General features: G+C 44.6%; 1 protein-coding gene across 1 annotated transcript in view; it reads right to left on the bottom strand.

Moving 5' to 3' along the window:
* The window catches only part of FBXW8 (F-box and WD repeat domain containing 8), an 86,493-nt gene extending 74,008 nt beyond the window's left edge, over positions 1 to 12,485 (bottom strand). Inside the window, exons 1-2 of the mRNA XM_048514381.1 lie at positions 12,128 to 12,485; positions 5,363 to 5,467 (exon numbers count right to left, since the gene is read on the bottom strand). Coding sequence (XP_048370338.1) covers positions 5,363 to 5,467; positions 12,128 to 12,460 — 438 coding nt within the window. The 5' untranslated portion in view covers positions 12,461 to 12,485. The remainder of the gene's footprint in view (positions 1 to 5,362; positions 5,468 to 12,127) is intronic.
* Positions 12,486 to 19,165: the final 6,680 nt, after the last annotated feature.

Genomic DNA, 19,165 nt, shown 5'->3' with positions numbered 1-19,165 from the left:
TGCTCAATGCTTTGATGTTTGGGAGAGGGAAGCACAGCATCCTGAGGCTACAGGCCAAGTGCCAGCGGAGGCAGGAAAAGCCCACAGCCTCCCTTCGTTCTACCCCCAGAGCAAACCCTGGCGTAGCTTCAGCCTGCCCGCTGTAATCCTGCCACCGCCGCCTTTCCGTTTCCTCGCTCAAAACGCACTGTACCATAGAGATAAGAATATAAAAGCTCTCCTGAATCAGGCCACAAGGTCCAGCGTTCTGTTTCCAACAGTGGCCAGCCAGATGCCACTTGGAAGCCCATGAACAGCCCTCCCCGTTTGTCTCCAGCATCTGGAACTGAGGAGTGCCCTGCCTCTGAACGCCGAACGCAGATGCAGTCCTTCCAAGGAAAAGAACACTGCACAACCTTAGCCCCCTGAAGCTGATAGCATTATGGGCAGAGGTCTGGGAACAGGTTAGCACTAAGTGCTTACTGCATCATTGTAGGTATACCTATTTCTAGAATCTACTCATAATGCATTTTGACTAATGAATGGTAAAAGGTCTGGAATCCATGCCCTACAACAGGGGTAGGGAACCTGCGGCTCTCCAGATGTTCAGGAACTACAATTCCCATCAGCCCCTACCAGCATGGCCAATTGGCCATGCTGACAGAGGCTGATGGGAATTGTAGTTCCTGAACATCTGGAGAGCTGCAGGTTCCCTACTCCTGCCCTACAAGGAGAGACTTAGGGGGCTGGGTATGTTTAGTTTGGTGAAGAGAAGTTAAGAGGGGACATAATAGTTCTGTTTAGATATTTGAAGGGATGTCATGTTGGTGAGGGAGCAGGCTTGTTTTCTGCTGCTCCAGAGACTAGGACCAGGAGTAGTGGGTTCAAGGCACAAGAAAAGAGATTCCACCTAAACATCAGGAAGAACTTCCTGACAGTAAGGGCTGTTTGACAATGGAATGCGGGAGTGTGGTGAAGTGGGAGTGTGGCGGAGTCTCCTTCTTTGGAGGTTTTTAAAGAGAGGCTGGATGGCCATCCGACAAAAGTGCTTTGATTATGTGTTCCTGCATTGCAGGGGGTTGGACTTGATAGCCCTTGGGGACTCTTCCAACTCTATGATTCTAAGACAAGAATGAATGCTGCTTACTTGTTCTGTGTAGCTGAGACCGGTACACTGATCTGAAAACTTGTTTACTTGCAAGCAAATCTTGACAACTGCCACCAAATTTCCTACAACAATAATGGTGCAGAAGGTTTCTCGCTACCTGTTTACACTCATTTTCCCTTCCAGCTATTCTGCTCATGTTTAGACTAGGCCTGAATTATCCTTCAATTGCCATTATTTTTTTAAGGATGAATTTCAGTTATTCCCCAAGATCAGACTAGAGGCCAAACCGGGTTGTTCAAGAAAGCCAGAAAGTTCTAATCCAGTTTTACATCTTACTTCAGTAGGGAAGCAGGAGCTGACCATGAAGGGCGCATCTGATTTCTTAAAGCTGCAGAAGACTCATGCCTAAATCCATTTTTTTAAAAAGCAGATATTGGCAGAAGCCAAGAGGCAGCTGCTTGACAGGATTCAAAGCAGACCGTCATCCACTCTTGGTTTTCAGTTGGCGCAAGGACGCTGCCGAACTAAACAGACAAGTAAACACAGTGAAACTTTGCCAACTCTTCACAGTTACAAACCAGGGGAGGTGTACAAACCAGGGTAAGGTGGCGGCGAAGGGATACATCCGAGACTTGCCAAGGTGCGAAGCGTCTACTGAAAACTTGGCCAAATCCTGACTTAAAGTGGTTCTTTACAAATACAGAATCCCCTGGATGTATTTTAAAGAGGCTCCAAAAAAGCTTCTTCCAACATGCATGATTTTTTTTAAAAAAAAATTATCCCACTGTGATTTTAATCAGATTACTTCTAGCCTTGTTGGCTCCCAAACTCGGATTTTCCAAAAGGGGCTCCAAACTGAGACGCGCGCCCCTCCCCGCCGAATGCCCCAGAAACTGGCACAGCCAAGGCCAGTAAAAGCTTCACCGAGCGGGGCTCAGCTGCAAGGAACGGCTAATAAAAGCGTCTCAAGCACTCTGCTTTGCAGCAGCACCGTGAGCAGCTCCATTAACACACACAGACAGACACGCACATGCATGCGCGCATTTTGGCCTCCGCCCAAATACGCTATCTCTGCGTGAGTTAAGCGTACAGGTGCGCGACCGAATGCCAAAAGATTTCAAAGGCAACCCCCCCCCCCATTCCCCTGAAGAAAAAAAGATGGCACCCATCGCTTTCGCGGTGCCGACAACGGACCGCTCGCCTTGTAGCCGAAGACGAACAAAAGCCGCCTGGAATGCTCAAATGCACGCTCGGGGGAAAAAAAAAAGACAACAGGAAGGGTTGTTATTTTTCAGGCAGCTGCTTAAACTTATTGACGGGCAAATTGCATTTCGAGACCTGCCAAACTCTCAGGAATTCTGGGGGGCAGATGTAAGAGTTGCATCCGTTAAACCCTGAGAGGGAGGTTAGGTCGAGAATTACTGACTCAGGGTCACCCGGTGTGTTTTATGTCTGTGTGGAGATTTGAACCCAGCACTCCAGATTAGAATCTACCTGCTCTTAAGCACTACACCACGCTAACTCTCATAGATTCCCCCCCCCCTTTGGCTCTTTACATCTGGGCCCCTCTTTATCTAATGGGACTCGCCGTCCCTCCCTCTTGGGGAGGATTTTAAATATGGGGTTTTGTTGGACGCCTCTTACTGTTTTTATCGCTGTTTTTTAAAGGTTTTAGCAATTATATTTAAAACTGTACTGAGATATTATGTTGTACACTGCCCAGAGCCCCTTGGGGATGGGGCGGTATAAAAATCTAAACAATAAATAAATAAAATAAAATAAAAATGTGTTCAAATGAACCAGTAATAGGACCTGGTGAAAGGTGACTTCAGGTGCTCATGCGTGTCTCCAATACAGTTTCGAGGAAGAGCTAACCCTGCTGGTTCACATGGCACGAGTGATCCTGCAAAGTTTAAACACAATAGAACAACAACACCACCCCCAGCCCTGCTTCTTTTAAAAATGTACAAGAAAGCAGGAAAGAACTGTACCAGGAGGGATACCGGCAGAGAGTCAGGATAAAGTTATACACCTCCAAGAGGTTCTGCATAGCGATTTCACCTCCAGCAGCAACACAGCCGAGCTATTTTGCTGTCAGCCAGCCACCCATTTGGCAGCAAGACGTGAAGGAAACAGACTTCTCTCTCACTCTCTCTCTCTCTCTCAAGGCACTCACATCACTCATGATGCCAGTTCCGCTCACTGCTGCAATTTCACCAACTCCCAAAGTGCTCTGCTGCTAGTAATAATAACAAAAAACCCACTCTTGCAGCAATAGCATTGAAAAGCAGCGGGGCATTCCATTTAACAGAAGAGGTCTCCCTTCGTTGAAAATTAAAAGCACCCGGAGAAAAATGAAAAAGGTCTTTATTTTTTATTACTCTGCTTTTTACTCGATCGCTCTAAAAGTGGAACTAAAAGCTTTGGCTGTCCGTCTGATTCCAAAAGTCTTGTAAAAACCAGGGACTTGGCTAAGGTTTCTGCTGTCTGAGAATATCCAGGGACGTTCTGAAGACTCCTTTCAGAATCCCACATTTTGCCTCATGTCAAACAGAAAGGAGAAAGCTGTTCCAAAAATAAAAAGGAAAATCACAATGAACTAAGAAAGGTAAGAAAGGCAGCCCTAAGCGCTGATAGTCAGTACAGGAAAGTTGTGAGTCTAAGCCGGGGTGCCCATCTCTGACCTTTCCAGATGTTCATGGACTGATTGCCATCAGCCCCTGCTAGTATCATGCTAGCAGGGGCCCATGGGAATCATAGTCAATGAACATCTGGAAGGTCAGAGTTGGACACTTCTAGTCTACAGGCTAATCCTGTCCATAAGGAAATACAACACCTTTCCACATTAATGCAATATTGACTAGATCCCATCTTCTCAGAGGAACATAAATATCTGGCCCCTCTAATTAACTCTTCTTCATTCCTGCTTCCTTATTTTACTGCAGATACACAGGCAAAGTGTAAAAGATTATAAAAGAAAAAGAAAAAGAAAGAAGAGGAGGAGTTTGGATTTATATTCCCCCCTTTCTCTCCTGTAAGAAATCTCAAAGGGGCTTACAATCTCCTTGACTTTCTCTCACAACAAACACCGTGTGAAGTAGGTGGGGCTAAGAGAGCTCCGAAGAACTGTGACTAGCCCAAGGTCACCCAGCTGGCATGTGTTGGAATGTACAGGCTAATCTGAATTCCCCAGATAAGCCTCCACAGCTCAGGAGGCAGAGCGGGGAATCAAACCCGGTTCCTCCAGGTTAGAGTACACCTGCTCTTAACCACTACGCCACTGCTGCTACTTGCTTTCCCTCCCAGAAAGAATTCCTACTTGAGTTAATGATCATTAGAGATGCACATGCAGTGCCATTATTCCTAGCTGATGCTATACAGGCTTCCGCACAGCCCCGGTTCGCAAACCCACAGTGCACACTATCGGGTTTTAAGAAGGAATGATGCTTGTTGGGAGGTAACATAGATTTATTTTGATCTGGGGAGGCAAGAGAGAAGTCACACCAGAGAAAGAAGAGGTGTGTTGAGGCCCTTGATCTTCAGGATAAGAATGAGATGCATACACCTAAGAATGAATGGTAGCAAAAAGAGCACTGCCGTGCAGGCAGCCAGAACAGAGTAACAACAAAAATAATAATAGTATTTCAGCTACTTTCAAAAAAGGGGTCCAACCTCTACCAACAACTAGAACAGAATTTCTTTTCAATACAAAACAGAATTTCTAAATACAAACACTGACATCAGGATCTTGCAGAACTTTCACACCAAGTACACGATGACAACGCAACACTGCTCCAAACTTTCAGCCTATCACCACACTTTATTTTAACTCACATTCAACTTTCAGGAAGGACACCAGCTTGTTTTACCGGTTTTTTTTTACTCATCTAGCATCTCATCTCATTTTTCTTACAGACTCATGGATGTTTCAGAAGATGTCCTCTTCTTTGGAACATTTCATACCAGGTATGAGCTTAGCAGTGTTAAGGTGGCTGGTTTGAGAGGAGACTGCCGTTAGCCAACACATTCCCACCACTCTTCCACTCTCCTTCAATGCAAAAGGCTACGTTGGGCTCTACCGGCCATCTAGGAGCCACAACTCCTTCAGTGGAACAGCCCTGTACCTTCTTACACCAAGCCCTTCATATCCAGCCACCAATAGTGAAGCAAGACCGATCCAAAAAAGACAATTCATATATACCTACTGGGAAATATGACCCATGGACTTCCAGGCAACTTATTGTCAAGCTTCAAGAAGACCCAAGCAAATCTTACCTGAGCACACCTTCCCAGCTCCGTCCTACCAAGGAACCAGAAGATTTTTAATGCCAGTTCGTAAGGCAGCTGGACATCAAAGAAGGGAACTTCATTTATTTCGTTCTGAAAAGAAGGGAAACACAGCTGGTCAGACTTCTGGCGGCAGGGGTTTAGCAGCATGAAAATTTCACTTATTTCACATCCCATCTTAAGGTACAAGCAAAGCAGGCAGAGTGATCCGGGGGTTAAAGGGAACGGTAGGACTGCGGAGCTCACAGTTCAGTCCTGATGCTACCGTGTTTCCCCGAAAATAAGACCTACCCCAAAAATAAGCCCTATCATGATTTTTCAGGAGTTTTGGAGGAGGCTTAAAATATAAGCCCTACTCCAAAAATAAGCCCTACCGGTAGCTCCAGATCAAGATGGTGTGATCCATCAGGGTGCTCCCTGCCAATGAGGATGCAGCTTGCATCACATGTGACAGGGAAGCAACAGGGCTGCCGAGACCCCGCCTTAATGAATTGTGAAGGTGCCGTATTTCTCCTAAAATAAGCTCTACCCCAAAAATAAGCCCTAATGCACCTTTTGGTGCAAAATTTAATATAAGGCCCTGTCTTATTTTCGGGGAAACATGGTAGCAGGAAGTACCTTGGGTGATCTCCCCCGACTCTCTGTGCCCCGTTAAAGGTCTCCATTTCTGGAAAGAGCTAGGTCTGTTTGATATCTGAGAGGGCCACAGCCAGTGGGAATCATTTGTACAGAGCGAGATGGACTAATCGCCTGTCAAATAAGATCAACTTATTTATTCATTTATTTTACATCATTTATAACCCAGTTTTCTGATTAAGTCGCAAGACGGATTACTAATTATAGAAAGCAATTCAATCAGACAGCAGAAGATACCCAACAAACAGTGCAATAAGACTCGGATTACAGAACTGGAAAATGCTATACTCTGTCTCACTGAAAGAACCAAGGGCAGTTAGTAGTGGTGCGGCAGAAGTGCTTCCGAAGTAGAAAATAGTCCTGAAAGACTATGAGCAGGGGTGTGAGCGAGCAGTGAGTTGGGGGGGACAAGGCAGGGGGTGGGCCGGCTTGGTGCTTGGTGGGAGGGTTCTCTCACTGCAGCTGCCGCTTCTCTTGCTCTTCCACCTCTGCTTCTCCCATTCTCTCACCGCCACTGCCCAGTGCAATTTGGAGGGCACATTTTCAGTGGCGCCATTTACTCCAGGTACACTGCTGAACCCGCCGGGCTTGGATTGGTGCTTGGGGTGGGGGGAGGATTGGAGCAAGAGGAAGTAGCGGCAGATGAATTCACAATTCCCCTTAGATTTTTATGTGAGACACAGTATAGCTACAAACAAAACCCATCCAAAGCACAAAGCAGATTACAAAGGAAGAGGACAGCACAGTAAAAGTGACAAGAGAACAGTTAAATTATCCCAGTAAAATCACTTTCCAATCAGGTTGAAAGTTATCACATGGTAAAAGAACAGTTAAGGTAGTCCACACAAGCTCAACATATGCCTGCTCCATTTTGGTGTCAACTACGCATGGGTGCATGGCCTAAAAGCACAGAGTTAGCTATTCCAGTTTAAACCCACAGAAATCAATGGGTGTAGTTAGGTGTAACTACATATAGGACTGTACTCTTAAGCTTTACAACAATAGACTAGGGACCTACAAATCTTGGGAAACATTCAAAACTTTGGGTATCAGTGGGGGTGGGGAAGGCATTTAGAATTGCAGGCAGTAGAAGAAGAAGAGTTGGATTTATATCCCCCCCTTCTCTCCTATAAGGAGACTCAAAGGGGCTTACAATCTCCTTTCCCTTCCATCCTCACAACAAACACCCTGTGCGGTCAGTGGGGCTGAAAGAGCTCCGAAGAACTGTGATTAGCCCAAGGTCACCCAGCTGGCATGTGTTGGAGTGCACAGGCTAATCTGAATTCCCCAGATAAGCTTCCACATCTCAGACGGCAGAGCAGAGAATCAAACCTGGTTTCTCCAGATTAGGGTACACATGCTCTTAACCAATACACCACTGCTGCTCCTAACACCTAACCACAATGATCCTAACCTGGATAGCTCAGACAAAGTTGATCTTGTCAGATACTGGAAGCTAAGCAGGGTCAACCCTAGGTCGTATTTGGATGGGAGACCTCCAAGAAACACCAGGGTCATGAAGCAGAGCCAGGCAATGGTGAACCACTCCTGAACGTCTCTTGTCTTGAACACCCTGTGGCGTCACCATAATCAGTTGTGACCTGATGGCACTTTTTAGCATCACAACTGCAATGTCTTCTGGCAGCCAGCACAAAAGAGATGTTTTATACAACACATCCTGCCCTGAGGATAAAACACAAGGTCCTAGATTTTATCCCGAGGCTGTTAAAAAACTGACACACAGCAAATATGAATTAAATATTAAGGAGCTGGTTGATTTATCACAAGGCTGCGACTGAATGTATGTACCCGAGACCTAAGAATTATAATGCTTGTATCGTAAATATGTCTTCGTGGATAAAGTTTCCTTGCCTGAGATGACGCAAGTGTGGAGAAGTCAGGCAGGGCAAGGTTTAGCTTCCTTCATCTGTGCACACCTTTTGCTATGAAAGCCAGCCTCCATTCACGACGTATCAGACAAAAACGACAGAAACGAAAGCGAACGAAGCCACCACGAATCACTTTCAGTTTGGCCACGAGACCCAAAACCACGGAAAGCCCGATCAGAAATATGAGAATAAAACAGGTGACTAAGTAATTGCCTCCCTTATAAACAACGGGACTGGAGGTAACGCTATCCTATAAAGGGTCATAAATCAGAACATCCTATTATTTTAACACAGTGTGACGTTTAAGAGAGAGAGAACCTTTCACACGAAAGGCAGCCTTCTCTTTACCTCTGTTTAGGACTCTCAAGCAGCACAAGATCTGCCTTCGGATCACCTGAACGCATCAACAAAATGAAGAAAGCTGTCTTGTTAAACCAAGCCCAGCTTTTCTTGAACATCTGATGGACAGGATCCAAAACACAAACACCGCCAACCGCTCCTTGGAGACACACATTTACACACCACTGCACTAATGGAGCCCTTTGTTCTGTAAATGGATTAATTTACAGCCATCAGAAATTTAATCTGTGTCTTTTTTTTTTAAAGTGTAATTAACTAGGGAGAAGAGTAACAAGCTTTTCCTAACCTCTGCATAAATCAGAGCTTTAGATAGATAGTGGTATTAACAGAAACGTGTACTACCAGAACACAAAGACCAGCAGAGATTGAATAAAATGATCAGAATCAATAGAAATAATGGATGAATTTTAAAAAACAACGAAAGAGCAAGAATGAACATTTCCATTAGAACGAACGCTCCTGAAAAGCACTCTGACAAAGCATAGCTTTGACCGGGCAGTAGCATATAACTGAAGAAGGAATAAGACAAATCTTCTTGGGCAAAGAGCACTACAGACTTAGTGGCATCCGCCAAACATTAGATCACTTACAGTGAAGGACTCCAAGGACAATTATTTATGCCCAACCTTTTCAAACCTGCAGAGCAGCCTTAACAGCAAATCCGAGGCAAGACATTCGCCCAATGCCTGATATTAAAAACATGCTATCGCAAAATGGGTGCTTAGGACGGAGCACAGCTTATGCAACGGTTGTGAAATGAATGTATTTAAGAGAATGATCAAAACCATTTTGCAAAAGAGTTCTTTGCTGCTCTACGCACTTATCGGAACTACTTTAACCCAAAGGCAAAGTATTTCCAGCCCAAGACCTCGGGTACCAAAGATTCAAATGCAATTCAGTTCATGCTGTTTCAAGGAATGAATCAGCCTTCAAAAACGGCCACGGTAGGTGTTCATCTAGTGTAGCAAATCTACTATTGTGAATAGAGACTGTGCTTAATTTGTGTACTCTGGAGTTTGGCATAGAGATAACCTCTGATATTTCACTGTCAGATAAATCAAAGTTGGAGAGGGGGGAACATATAAGTTTTTCAAACTCTGCTCCTGAGGATTTTTTTGGTCCAGGTTTCCCTAGTTTTATTGCGACAATATGAAATTGCTTTTGATCAAATAATACACTTTTTTGTGGACTACAAAATCCGTGTTTTCTATTTTCAACCTTTACTTTTTTCCTCTCATTGGATACGGCAAAAATTAAGCTTTGTGTGTTAAGGTAGAACTGGATACAGCAGTTTGCAGCCCTCCGACTCTCTAATATTGTGCATACTTTCAATTTTGCTTATAGAAAACAAGAAGCATTTATACTCAAACCCCGTAAATACGCCAAGCAATACAATACAGTGTGGTAACAGTAGTTATGTATTTTATGTTGAAACAGCAGAAAAGATATAGTTAGGTTTCACAAGGAGTATTTGCTGCATATGTTTTAATTTCCCCCAAAATCTAAATTCCACCCCCCCCCCCAATTCAATTTTCTCCCTTTGGTTTGAACAATTTCTACTTTTTGACATTTTAACCCTTCCCTCCCTGCAAAGTAGGTTGTCAACCTTGCAAGCTTCATGGCTTGGTCACCCTGGACCAACTCCAATGTTCTAACCACTACAACACACTGGCAACATTTCATTTCATGGTCTCTGAAGTTCACTGTTTTCTATACATTGCTGTACAATCCTAAGAATAGTTATACTTTTTGTATAGCAATGTGTAACTTACATTGGGGAGGGGGGGCTGAATGTGCCAAAGGAGGCAGCACAGGGCTGAACCAGCAGATTTGCCCTCCTGGGGCACATACCCTGGCAGAGGGACAAATTCACTGAAGGGCAGCCACCATGGTTCTCCACAATTGGCAGAATGCCATGTTGGTGCTCCTGCCAGTGTTCCAGGGGCATGGTGAGGTATTCCTTTACCCACCAGTGCTGGGAATTTGGGCTTACATCACCCTTTTGGGTGGTGTGAGCCCAATGGAGGTCTTTTTGCAGCAGGAAGCCTTTTTTTCTTTTTGTCTTCCATGCTGCCAAGAAACCCTCTTGGAGGTGGCGGGCCAGCACCGAAGCAGCGCTGTGTCCCACCACTAGGGATTCTAGACTGAGCTGCCCACGTGCATGGATTTTAAAGAATTAGAAAAGTGTATAGCTGAGAAGGGCTGCAGTTCAGTGGTAAAGCATCTGCTTGGCATACAGAAGGTCCCAAATTCAGTCACTAGCACCTCCAGTTAAAAGGGTCAGGTAGAAGGTGCTATGAAAGACCTCTGCTTGAGATGCTGGAGAGCTGCTGTCAGTCTGATCAGATTATTCTGACCGTGATGGGTCAATTGTCTGATTCAGATATATACTGTTTATTGCATTACTAGCATTTATCTGAGAGACCCAGATTTGAATCCTCAGTCTGCTATGGAACCTTGCTAAGTGACTATGGGCTTGGCATGCACTCTCAGTCTAGCCTACCTCACAGGGCTCTTGTGAGCATAAAAGAAGCACAGAATGAAGAAGAAGAAGAGGAGGAGGAGGAGGAGTTTGGATTTATATCCCCCCTTTCTCTCCTGTAGGAGACTCAAAGGGGCTTACAATCTCCTTGCCCTTCCCCCCTCACAACAAACACCCTGTGAGGTGGGTGGGGCTGAGAGAGCTCTGAAAAGCTGTGACTAGCCCAAGGTCACCAAGCTGGCATGTGTGGGAGTGCACAGGCTAATCTGAATTCCCCAGATAAGCCTCCACAGCTCAGGCGGCAGAGCTGGGACTCAAACCCGGTTCCTCCAGATTAGATACACAAGCTCTTAACCTCCTACGCCACTGATGCAAGACAAACTGTGTCAACGCAGGGGAGAAAATATTAGAAATGAAGCAAATAAATAAATAAAAATATAAACCACATTTCTTAAAGCTCAAAGCAATCCTTTAAGAGATTACTGAAATGTTTAAAAATCACTCAATAAAGCCATCAGCAACAGAAATCAAACCAAAAATTACTTCCAACTTTATCTCTGGTTGCAAAGCCACACAGCCCTAAAACCAATTTCCCGCATATTCAGCAATGTAAGTGAAGGAAGAAAATAGCCTTCCTATCTCCTCTGGCAGGCAGTTCCAAAGAAAACAGCCATCACAGGTAAGCTCTGCTTCCTTGTTCCCAGAGACCGTACCTGACAAAGTGTGCCATTCCAAACTTACCAGCAGAGACTAAGCACGTAAGGAATGCCCTGCTGGATCAGGCCAGTGGTTAATCTAGTTTAACAACCTGATTCACCCATTGCCCTGGAGTGCCAACAAACTGGGCATGAAGCCCTTTTTCCCTAATGCTCCATTTTGGAACTACCATTCAGAAGTTGACTGCTTCTGGATAAGGATGTCCTCATCATGGATAGTATCCATTAGTGGACCTTGCCTTCATAACCAGCCAAAATCCCTTTTACAACTATACTAATGATAATCAGTACACGCATTGGCAGCAGATCTGCAGACAAGGGGAAGGGGGGAGGAAAAACACTTTTAAAATGTAAGCCATTTGAATCAACCATTAAAGCAAAGTAGGCTACAGATCTAAGAACAGGTCGTCCTTCTCGCCTGATTTCAACAGGCGTACTATGTTCCTGAACTTGGCAAAACGGGTCGCATTCCTGGAGAAAGGTAACCTGTCTGGCTTTTAAGTTTGGCAAAAGGCTTTGCTATTTTGGACTCGAGTCGCCGAACGTGATTGTTCTGCTGGAATGTGTTCTACCTTTTGTTTCAGGATAAAGACAAAACTTAATGAGAGTTGAGGGATACGGCAGTAAGGCTTGGGACTGAGGAGGGTCCCATCCTACTCTTTTTCCGTACCAAGTCCAGGATGAGCTGCCCCAAAAAGTCTTCCTTCCCTCCTCCGGGGGTCTCATCGGTGCAGTCGGGGCCAGGCGCGAGAGGCGGCCCGGGGACCGGCGTGCTGGGGCTACGGAGGCGTCTGCAAGGCTCAGCGACCGGATCTTCACAAGGGATCCCCCCAAAGCCTCCCCACCCCTGCACGGGCTCCGGGGCTGCCCCTTCCGCCTCCGCCTGCTGCCGCCGATGCCTCTTCCGCCTCGGGCAGCCATCGCCGGCGCTCCTCCGGCTGCGAGACAACTCCGCTCTCCAGCGGCGACGAAAATCCTCCAAATCCGCCGCTCCCTCCACCATGGTAACCCAACAAAACCCGGAAGAACGAAGCCGGCCGTTTCCGGCCCGCGGTCCGGACAATATTGAGCTCCGGAACGGAAACAGCGGCTGCCACTCTAAGGTTCCGCTGCTGTAAGAAAAGCAAGACGACGGTCGCCTCAGCCAGTCAGTGAAGGCGAATCGCATTAGGTGCCTGCAAAGTTTCAGAAACTGACAATAAATGGATGGTACCTAAAACATCTTAAACGTTTTAGGGTAATGGCTGGTGTGGTGGAGGAGCTAGAGTGATAGGTTTTGGTCAGACACAACTGGGTTTATATCCTCCCTCAGCCACAAAGATAATGGGATGATCTGTTGGTAGCTTTTTTATCAGCCCAGCCTATCTCACAAGATTGCTGTCAGAATGAAACTGGGTGAAGAAACTTTAAGTAATGTAAAAAAAGGTCTTTAAAAGTTAGAGATAGTTGACATTACAGTGTGCAGCTTGATTCTATGTACAGGGAAGTCACTTCCACTGATTACCACTGATGCATGTGTGTGAGTGCCATCAAGTCACAGCTGACTTATAGCAATCTAGTAGGGTTTTTAAAGTCAAGAGATGATCAACCTAAGTGGTTTGCCATTGCTTGCCTCTACATAACAACCCTGGTATTCCTTGGTGTTCTCCCATCCAAGTACTAACCAGGGCAAGCCTGCTTAGCGTCTAAAATCTGAAAAGATCAGGCTTGTACAACGCCATGATTTAGTTGGAGGACAGGTGGAATAAAAATGTACTCTTTACTGACTGGCAGGCAAATGAGTGAACTCACTTCATAGAAATTCACTGCAATTGAAGTGAGGTTCGTTGAAAGCAAAAGCTCTGCCCGCTATGTTCTATCAGCAATGGTCCCTTCACATGAGCAAATCACTCCACATTGTTGCAACAACTAAGTCACATGCATGTGTGAAACCTGAAGTGTGCATGGGAATGCATTTTTGACTCAGAAGTAAAAAAAGACCCTGACTCAGATTTCAGTTAATCCTTGAACTCAACTTTGCTCCCCGCATTTGCTATTTCAGGATGGGTGAGGCAATGGCAAACCACTCTGTAAACATAGTCTGCCTATTAAATGTTGTGATCTGACATGCTGGATGTAGTTGGATGTCTAATGTGCAAAGAAACTGAGAAGAAGACCCAGCAAGTGGTGGGCAAGTGGTCCCCTAAAGAGGGCTTTAAAGTTAATGACCCCTATTCATCCTTTTGTGTGACCTCTTGTCTATGCTTAGATCGATATTCTCAGGTCTAATATCCTGCTTCTTCTCAGAATTTAGTGGTAACCACCATTAAAACTAAAGAAAATTTAAGTCACAAATTATTAATGAAGTGAGAGATAAATGTACCCACAGAAAATGTATTCAAAGCCTAAGTGATTTACAAGCATTAGCTATACTCAACAAGGAATCTTTACGATAGCATACACGTAATAAAATGGGTCATTTTGCCAGTCAGTGCCCAGACTGCACTGAAGAGGGGCACCATTTGCGTTTTACAACAATCAGCAATAAAAGTCAGCATGGTTCTTCACAGAACAGCAATGCTGCGACTGCAGCAAATAAACTTTATCGAAGAAGTCTTTTGTGGTAAAATCAGAAGAAAAAATCCAAACAGTTGGCTTTTAGTCAGTGGAAGCAGTAACCACCTTTGTGGAGATAAAAGTTTGTTTGAGTTTTTGAATGAATGATGAGATCATCAAAGCAAAGGGGATCGAAAGGCTGACCATAAAATGCGCTCTTCCAAGATGATCAAGAGAAATCACTATTACAGAGTGCCTTTATGTTCCTGCACTTGAAAATAAACTGATCTCTAGAAGTGCTTCAACAGAAAAAGGCTTTTCCATTTCCTTTGATGATGCCTGTTTAATTTTCAATGACTCACTTAGTGGCCCAAGGAACTAAGCAAAATGGGCTACATTTTCTGGATGTACATACAGAGAGAGTGAATCTTGTTCAGAAGTGTACTTTAAATTTGTGGCACAGACACTTCAGACATAGGTCCCTCGAAGCAATAAAACAACCTGAGAGTCTGAATCTAACAAAGACTATGCAAATTGCTAACTGCTCTCAGCACAAAGAGACGTGTGAAATTTGTCTTAAAGTGAAGGATGTAAGACCAAGTTTTGCAAAGCAATTCAGCAGAGGGAGAGCAAAGTATCCTCATCAGGTAGCAAATATTTCTTCACATTTTAAATAATTTTTCAAAATACACTGTGACACAGTCTATTGAATACTATGGACAGAGAGCTTGAAGCACCTGAGGATAACAGCACCATGGACAGAGAGCTTGAAGCACCTGAGAATAACAGCACCATGGACAGAGAGCTTGAAGCACCTGAGGATAATAGCACCATGGACAGCACACATGGAGCATCTGCAGAGACTACTCAACCAGAAGCCGTTGCAAGCCTCAGGCATTCCAGCAGAACAAACATGGGTGTACGAGATATGTTTGTCCGCATGGGAAGATATTGTGAAGATGCTTGCCAGAGAAGCAGAGAGGTGGAGGGAAAGTCGCAGAAGAAGGAACGGAAGCATTAACTCAGAACAAAACACAAACGTTTACAGAACTATCACCTGGAAAGAAGGCAATAGGATGCAAGTGGGTCTTCAAGACCAAGCATGATGCCAAAGCAAGTGGAAAGATACAAGGCAAGACTGGTTGCAAAAGGCTACTCTCAAAAATTTGGAGAAGAACTATGATGAAACCTTTTCACCCGTGGTCATATGCACTTCTGTGAGACTGCTCTTGAGCATCGCAGCTGCAAAAAAAATGCAAGCTGAGCACCTAAACATAAAGACTGCCTTCCCACATGGACAAATAAAGGAAGAAGTCTGTGTGGAAGAACCACCACAATTTGAACAACAAAAGGGCAAGCGCCTTGTGTGCAAACTGCAGAAAAACATTTATGGATGAAAACAGGCAGCTTGGTGTTGAAACCAAAAACTTCATCAGATACTTACCAAGGGGAATTTGCCTGTACTCAAGGTACAGAGACAACAGATGGACTGACATTTTTACTTATGTGGATGATCTGATCTTATGTTATGAAAGCACACTGTGATGAAATAGATCAGCATTTGAATCAAGAAGTGGAAGTGAAACGCTTTGGAAACCTCCACTATTCTCTTGGAATAGAGATAGCGAGAAAAGACGACGGAAGCTATCTTCTCAACCGAAACCCAAAAAAATCTTGGATTTCCTGGACTTTATGAATATGAAAGATGCCAAATGAGTCAGTACTCCTATGGAGGCAAATTACCTAAATCAAGAAGGGAACAGAGAACTTCTACCTGACACGTTGAGAACCAATGGGGAAATTGCTATACATAAGCACACTGACATGCCCTGCCATAGTTGCAGCTATAAGGATGCTGTGCAGAAAGGTTGAGTCACCAAACTCAAGAGACTGGAATAGTCAAGAGACTTGCCAGATATCTACTTGGCACCACTCATCCAAAGCTGAAGTTGCCAGCAAGCACCAATTCCAGACTGGTGGGATACATGGATGCAGACTGGGCAGGAGATACCAAAGACAGAAAATCAGCCAGTGGACACTTGTTATTTTATGGAGATGGAGCAATCGGTTGGAGCAGCAGAAAGCCAGAAAGTGTAACTGTGCCATCAGCTGAAGTCAAACATGTGTCAGCAGCTGAATCATGCAAACAACTTAAATGGATAAAGCAACTGATTGCAGGACTTTGGGATAGATGAACTCAAACCTATACAAGTCTTTGAAGATAACCAAGGATGCATAAAGCTTGCACAAATGGAGAAGATAAACTCCAGAACCAAACATGGGTGAAGACAGGCTTGCTGACCTGCAGTGCTGTCTTACCAAATAAATAATTGCAGATGGGATTCACCAAGCCTTTATCTGGAGAGAAGTTTAAAAGACTGAAAGAAGATGAATCTTGTGGACTTTGCACAATAGACAAAGGGGTATTGGATGTAGCAGTGTCTAATGTGCAAAGGAACTGAGAAGAAGACCCAGAAGGGGGCAGGCAAGCGGTCACCTAGGCCCCTTCCGCACGTTCAGAATAATGTACTTTCAATCCACTTTCACAATTGTTTGCAAGTGGGTTTTGCTATTCTGCACAGGAGCAGCAGTGGCGTAGGAGGTAAAGAGCTCGTGTATCTAATCTGGAGGAACCGGGTTTGATTCCCAGCTCTGCTGCCAGAGCTGTGGAGGCTTATCTAGGGAATTCAGATTAGCCTGGGCACTCCCACACACGCCAGCTGGGTGACCTTGGGCTAGTCACAGCTTCTCGGAGCTCTCTCAGCCCCACCTACCTCACAGGGTGTTTGTTGTAAGGGCAAGGAGATTGTAAGCCCCTTTGAGTCTCCTACAGGAGAGAAAGGGGGATATAAATCCAAACTCTTCTTCTTCTAAAATCCAGCTTCACAGCGCATTGAAAGTGGATTGAAAGTGCATTATTCTGCATGAGTCCTAGAAAGGGCTGTAATCCCATGCTGACTCATTTTCTGGCAAGTCATTAAGACCCCCCCACTTCACTGTCAGTAGCAACTTTTCTGACTACAAATTTAAGACCGAGAATGAACTGAAACTCACTTATTCTGAATTTTAACCTTTTTATTTTAGTATGTGCCTTTTTATTTAATTTTATCTATGTAAAATTGAATGAATGCTATTGAAGGTAATTTGAATTTTTTTAAAAATTAAAACCATCATTTTATGATGCGTGTGAGGCATTATTTTGCTCATAGGAAGATTTCATTTCATTTATTGAACAATCCTACACAGTTACACTTGTCTAGACATTGAAATGAATGGGCTTCATAGGGTGTAACTCTACTGAAAGTGGTGCCGTTGAAACATCTCAATTCTGTTGCTGGTGTGTGCTACTTTCTTTGACATTTTCATCCTAGTTTGTACCTTTTGGTTGTCATGTTTTGATGACTGATTGTTGGAGAAATATAGTATGTTAGTGTTTTTTCAAGTTTCTTCATGAGGTTATTAATTATTTTATTTATTCACAAATCTTACCCCCTGCCTTCCTGCCTTAGTTTATTTTATTTATTTTTGAGTTTTTATACCGCCCCACCCCCGAAGGACTCTGGGCGGTGAACAACAAATTAAGCAACATACAATTAAAATCCATTTAAAATAAGCACAGCAGTCAGCATATAAAAACAGCGTCAGCAACAAAATCCTTATTTTAAAAAACCTTCCCAAAGTGGGGGAAGGGGTCCCATAGGTGGTAAAGGGACCCCAGCACAGGAAACTAGAGTAGAGGGGGGGAGGGGGGAGGGAAGGCACATCAGTGGCCGGACACTCCAAAAGTCAGACACTCCAAAAGTTAATAGTTAAAAACAGAGCATTAAAACACATTTTAAAAAGAAAAGTAAAATACATATATAAAAATACAAACCCAATAATTAAAACACAGGGCAGGAGAGAGAGGTCACTGAAGTAACACATGTTAGAACAACAAGTCTTCACCTATTAGCAGAAAACAGTGATCAAAGGGAACAGGTGAATGTCCCTGGTCAGGGAGCTCAACAGTTCCGACGCCAAGAGTTTTGATGCCCCTTCTTGGGTTGTCATCTGTCCAGCTTCAGATGGTAGAAGCACCCGAAGCAAGACCTCAAATTATGATTGTAGTAGTCATAGAATCGTAGAGCTGGAAGAGACCCCAAGGGCCATCAAGTCCAACCCCCTGCAATGCAGGAAAAGCACTCCCTGTCAGATGGTCATCCAGCCTCTCTTTAAAAACCTCCAAAGGAGACTCCACCACACTCCAAGGTAGTGCATGAATATATGTTCACATGGAACTAGATGGTACTTAAGGAATGCTGGTTCCAAACCATATAAGTTTTACAGCCTAATGGTGGTGGGGGGGGATCAGTCTATGAAGACAGTACAGGGTGCACTGGTGGATTTGCCCTTCCTGGGGCAATTACCCCAGTGGAGGGGCAAACCTACCTGCAGGGACCTGGCACAACCCTCCATGGCAGATAGATGTGGTGTAGCAGGCTGCATCAGCATTCCTGCCCTCGCCTACACCAGGGTAGTGAAGACATTCCAGAGACATGTTTGGGGGTGGAATTGACATTACAGTGACTTTTGGGAGGCAGGGAAGGTTTTTTCATATTTTTTTTTGCCTCCCTGCACCGCCAAGAAGGAAGCCCTCTTGAAGGCGATGGCGCAGTCCCGAAGCAATGCTGCGTCCCGCCACTGGGTGCTCTGGCTTAAGCAGTAAAGATGCCATTTGCCTTGTGCATGTGTACTGATGGAGCATCAGTACACGTAGATTTCCGAGGTGGGGCAAAGAAGAGTCCAGTGTAACGCTGCTAAACTGCAAAGATTGCCATGCCCTTATATAAAGCAGTGGTGCGACCGCACTTGGAGTACTGTGTCCAGTTCTGGTCGCCGCATCTCAAAAAGGATATCGAGGAGATAGAAAAAGTGCAGAGAAGGGCAACAAGGATGATTGAGGGACTGGAGCACCTTCCCTATGAGGAGAGGCTGCAGCGTTTGGGACTCTTTAGTTTGGAGAGGAGGCGGCTGAGGGGGGATATGATTGAAGTCTACAAAATTATGCATGGGGTAGAAAATGTTGACAGAGAGAAATTTTTCTCTCTTTCTCACAATACTAGAACCAGGGGGCATTCATTGAAAATGCTGGGGGGAAGAATTAGGACTAATAAAAGGAAACACTTCTTCACGC

This window comes from Sphaerodactylus townsendi, linkage group LG13 (assembly GCF_021028975.2).
Source record: "Sphaerodactylus townsendi isolate TG3544 linkage group LG13, MPM_Stown_v2.3, whole genome shotgun sequence".
NCBI classification, from domain to species: domain Eukaryota; kingdom Metazoa; phylum Chordata; class Lepidosauria; order Squamata; family Sphaerodactylidae; genus Sphaerodactylus; species Sphaerodactylus townsendi.
This window is presented reverse-complemented; position numbering and strand designations above follow the sequence as displayed.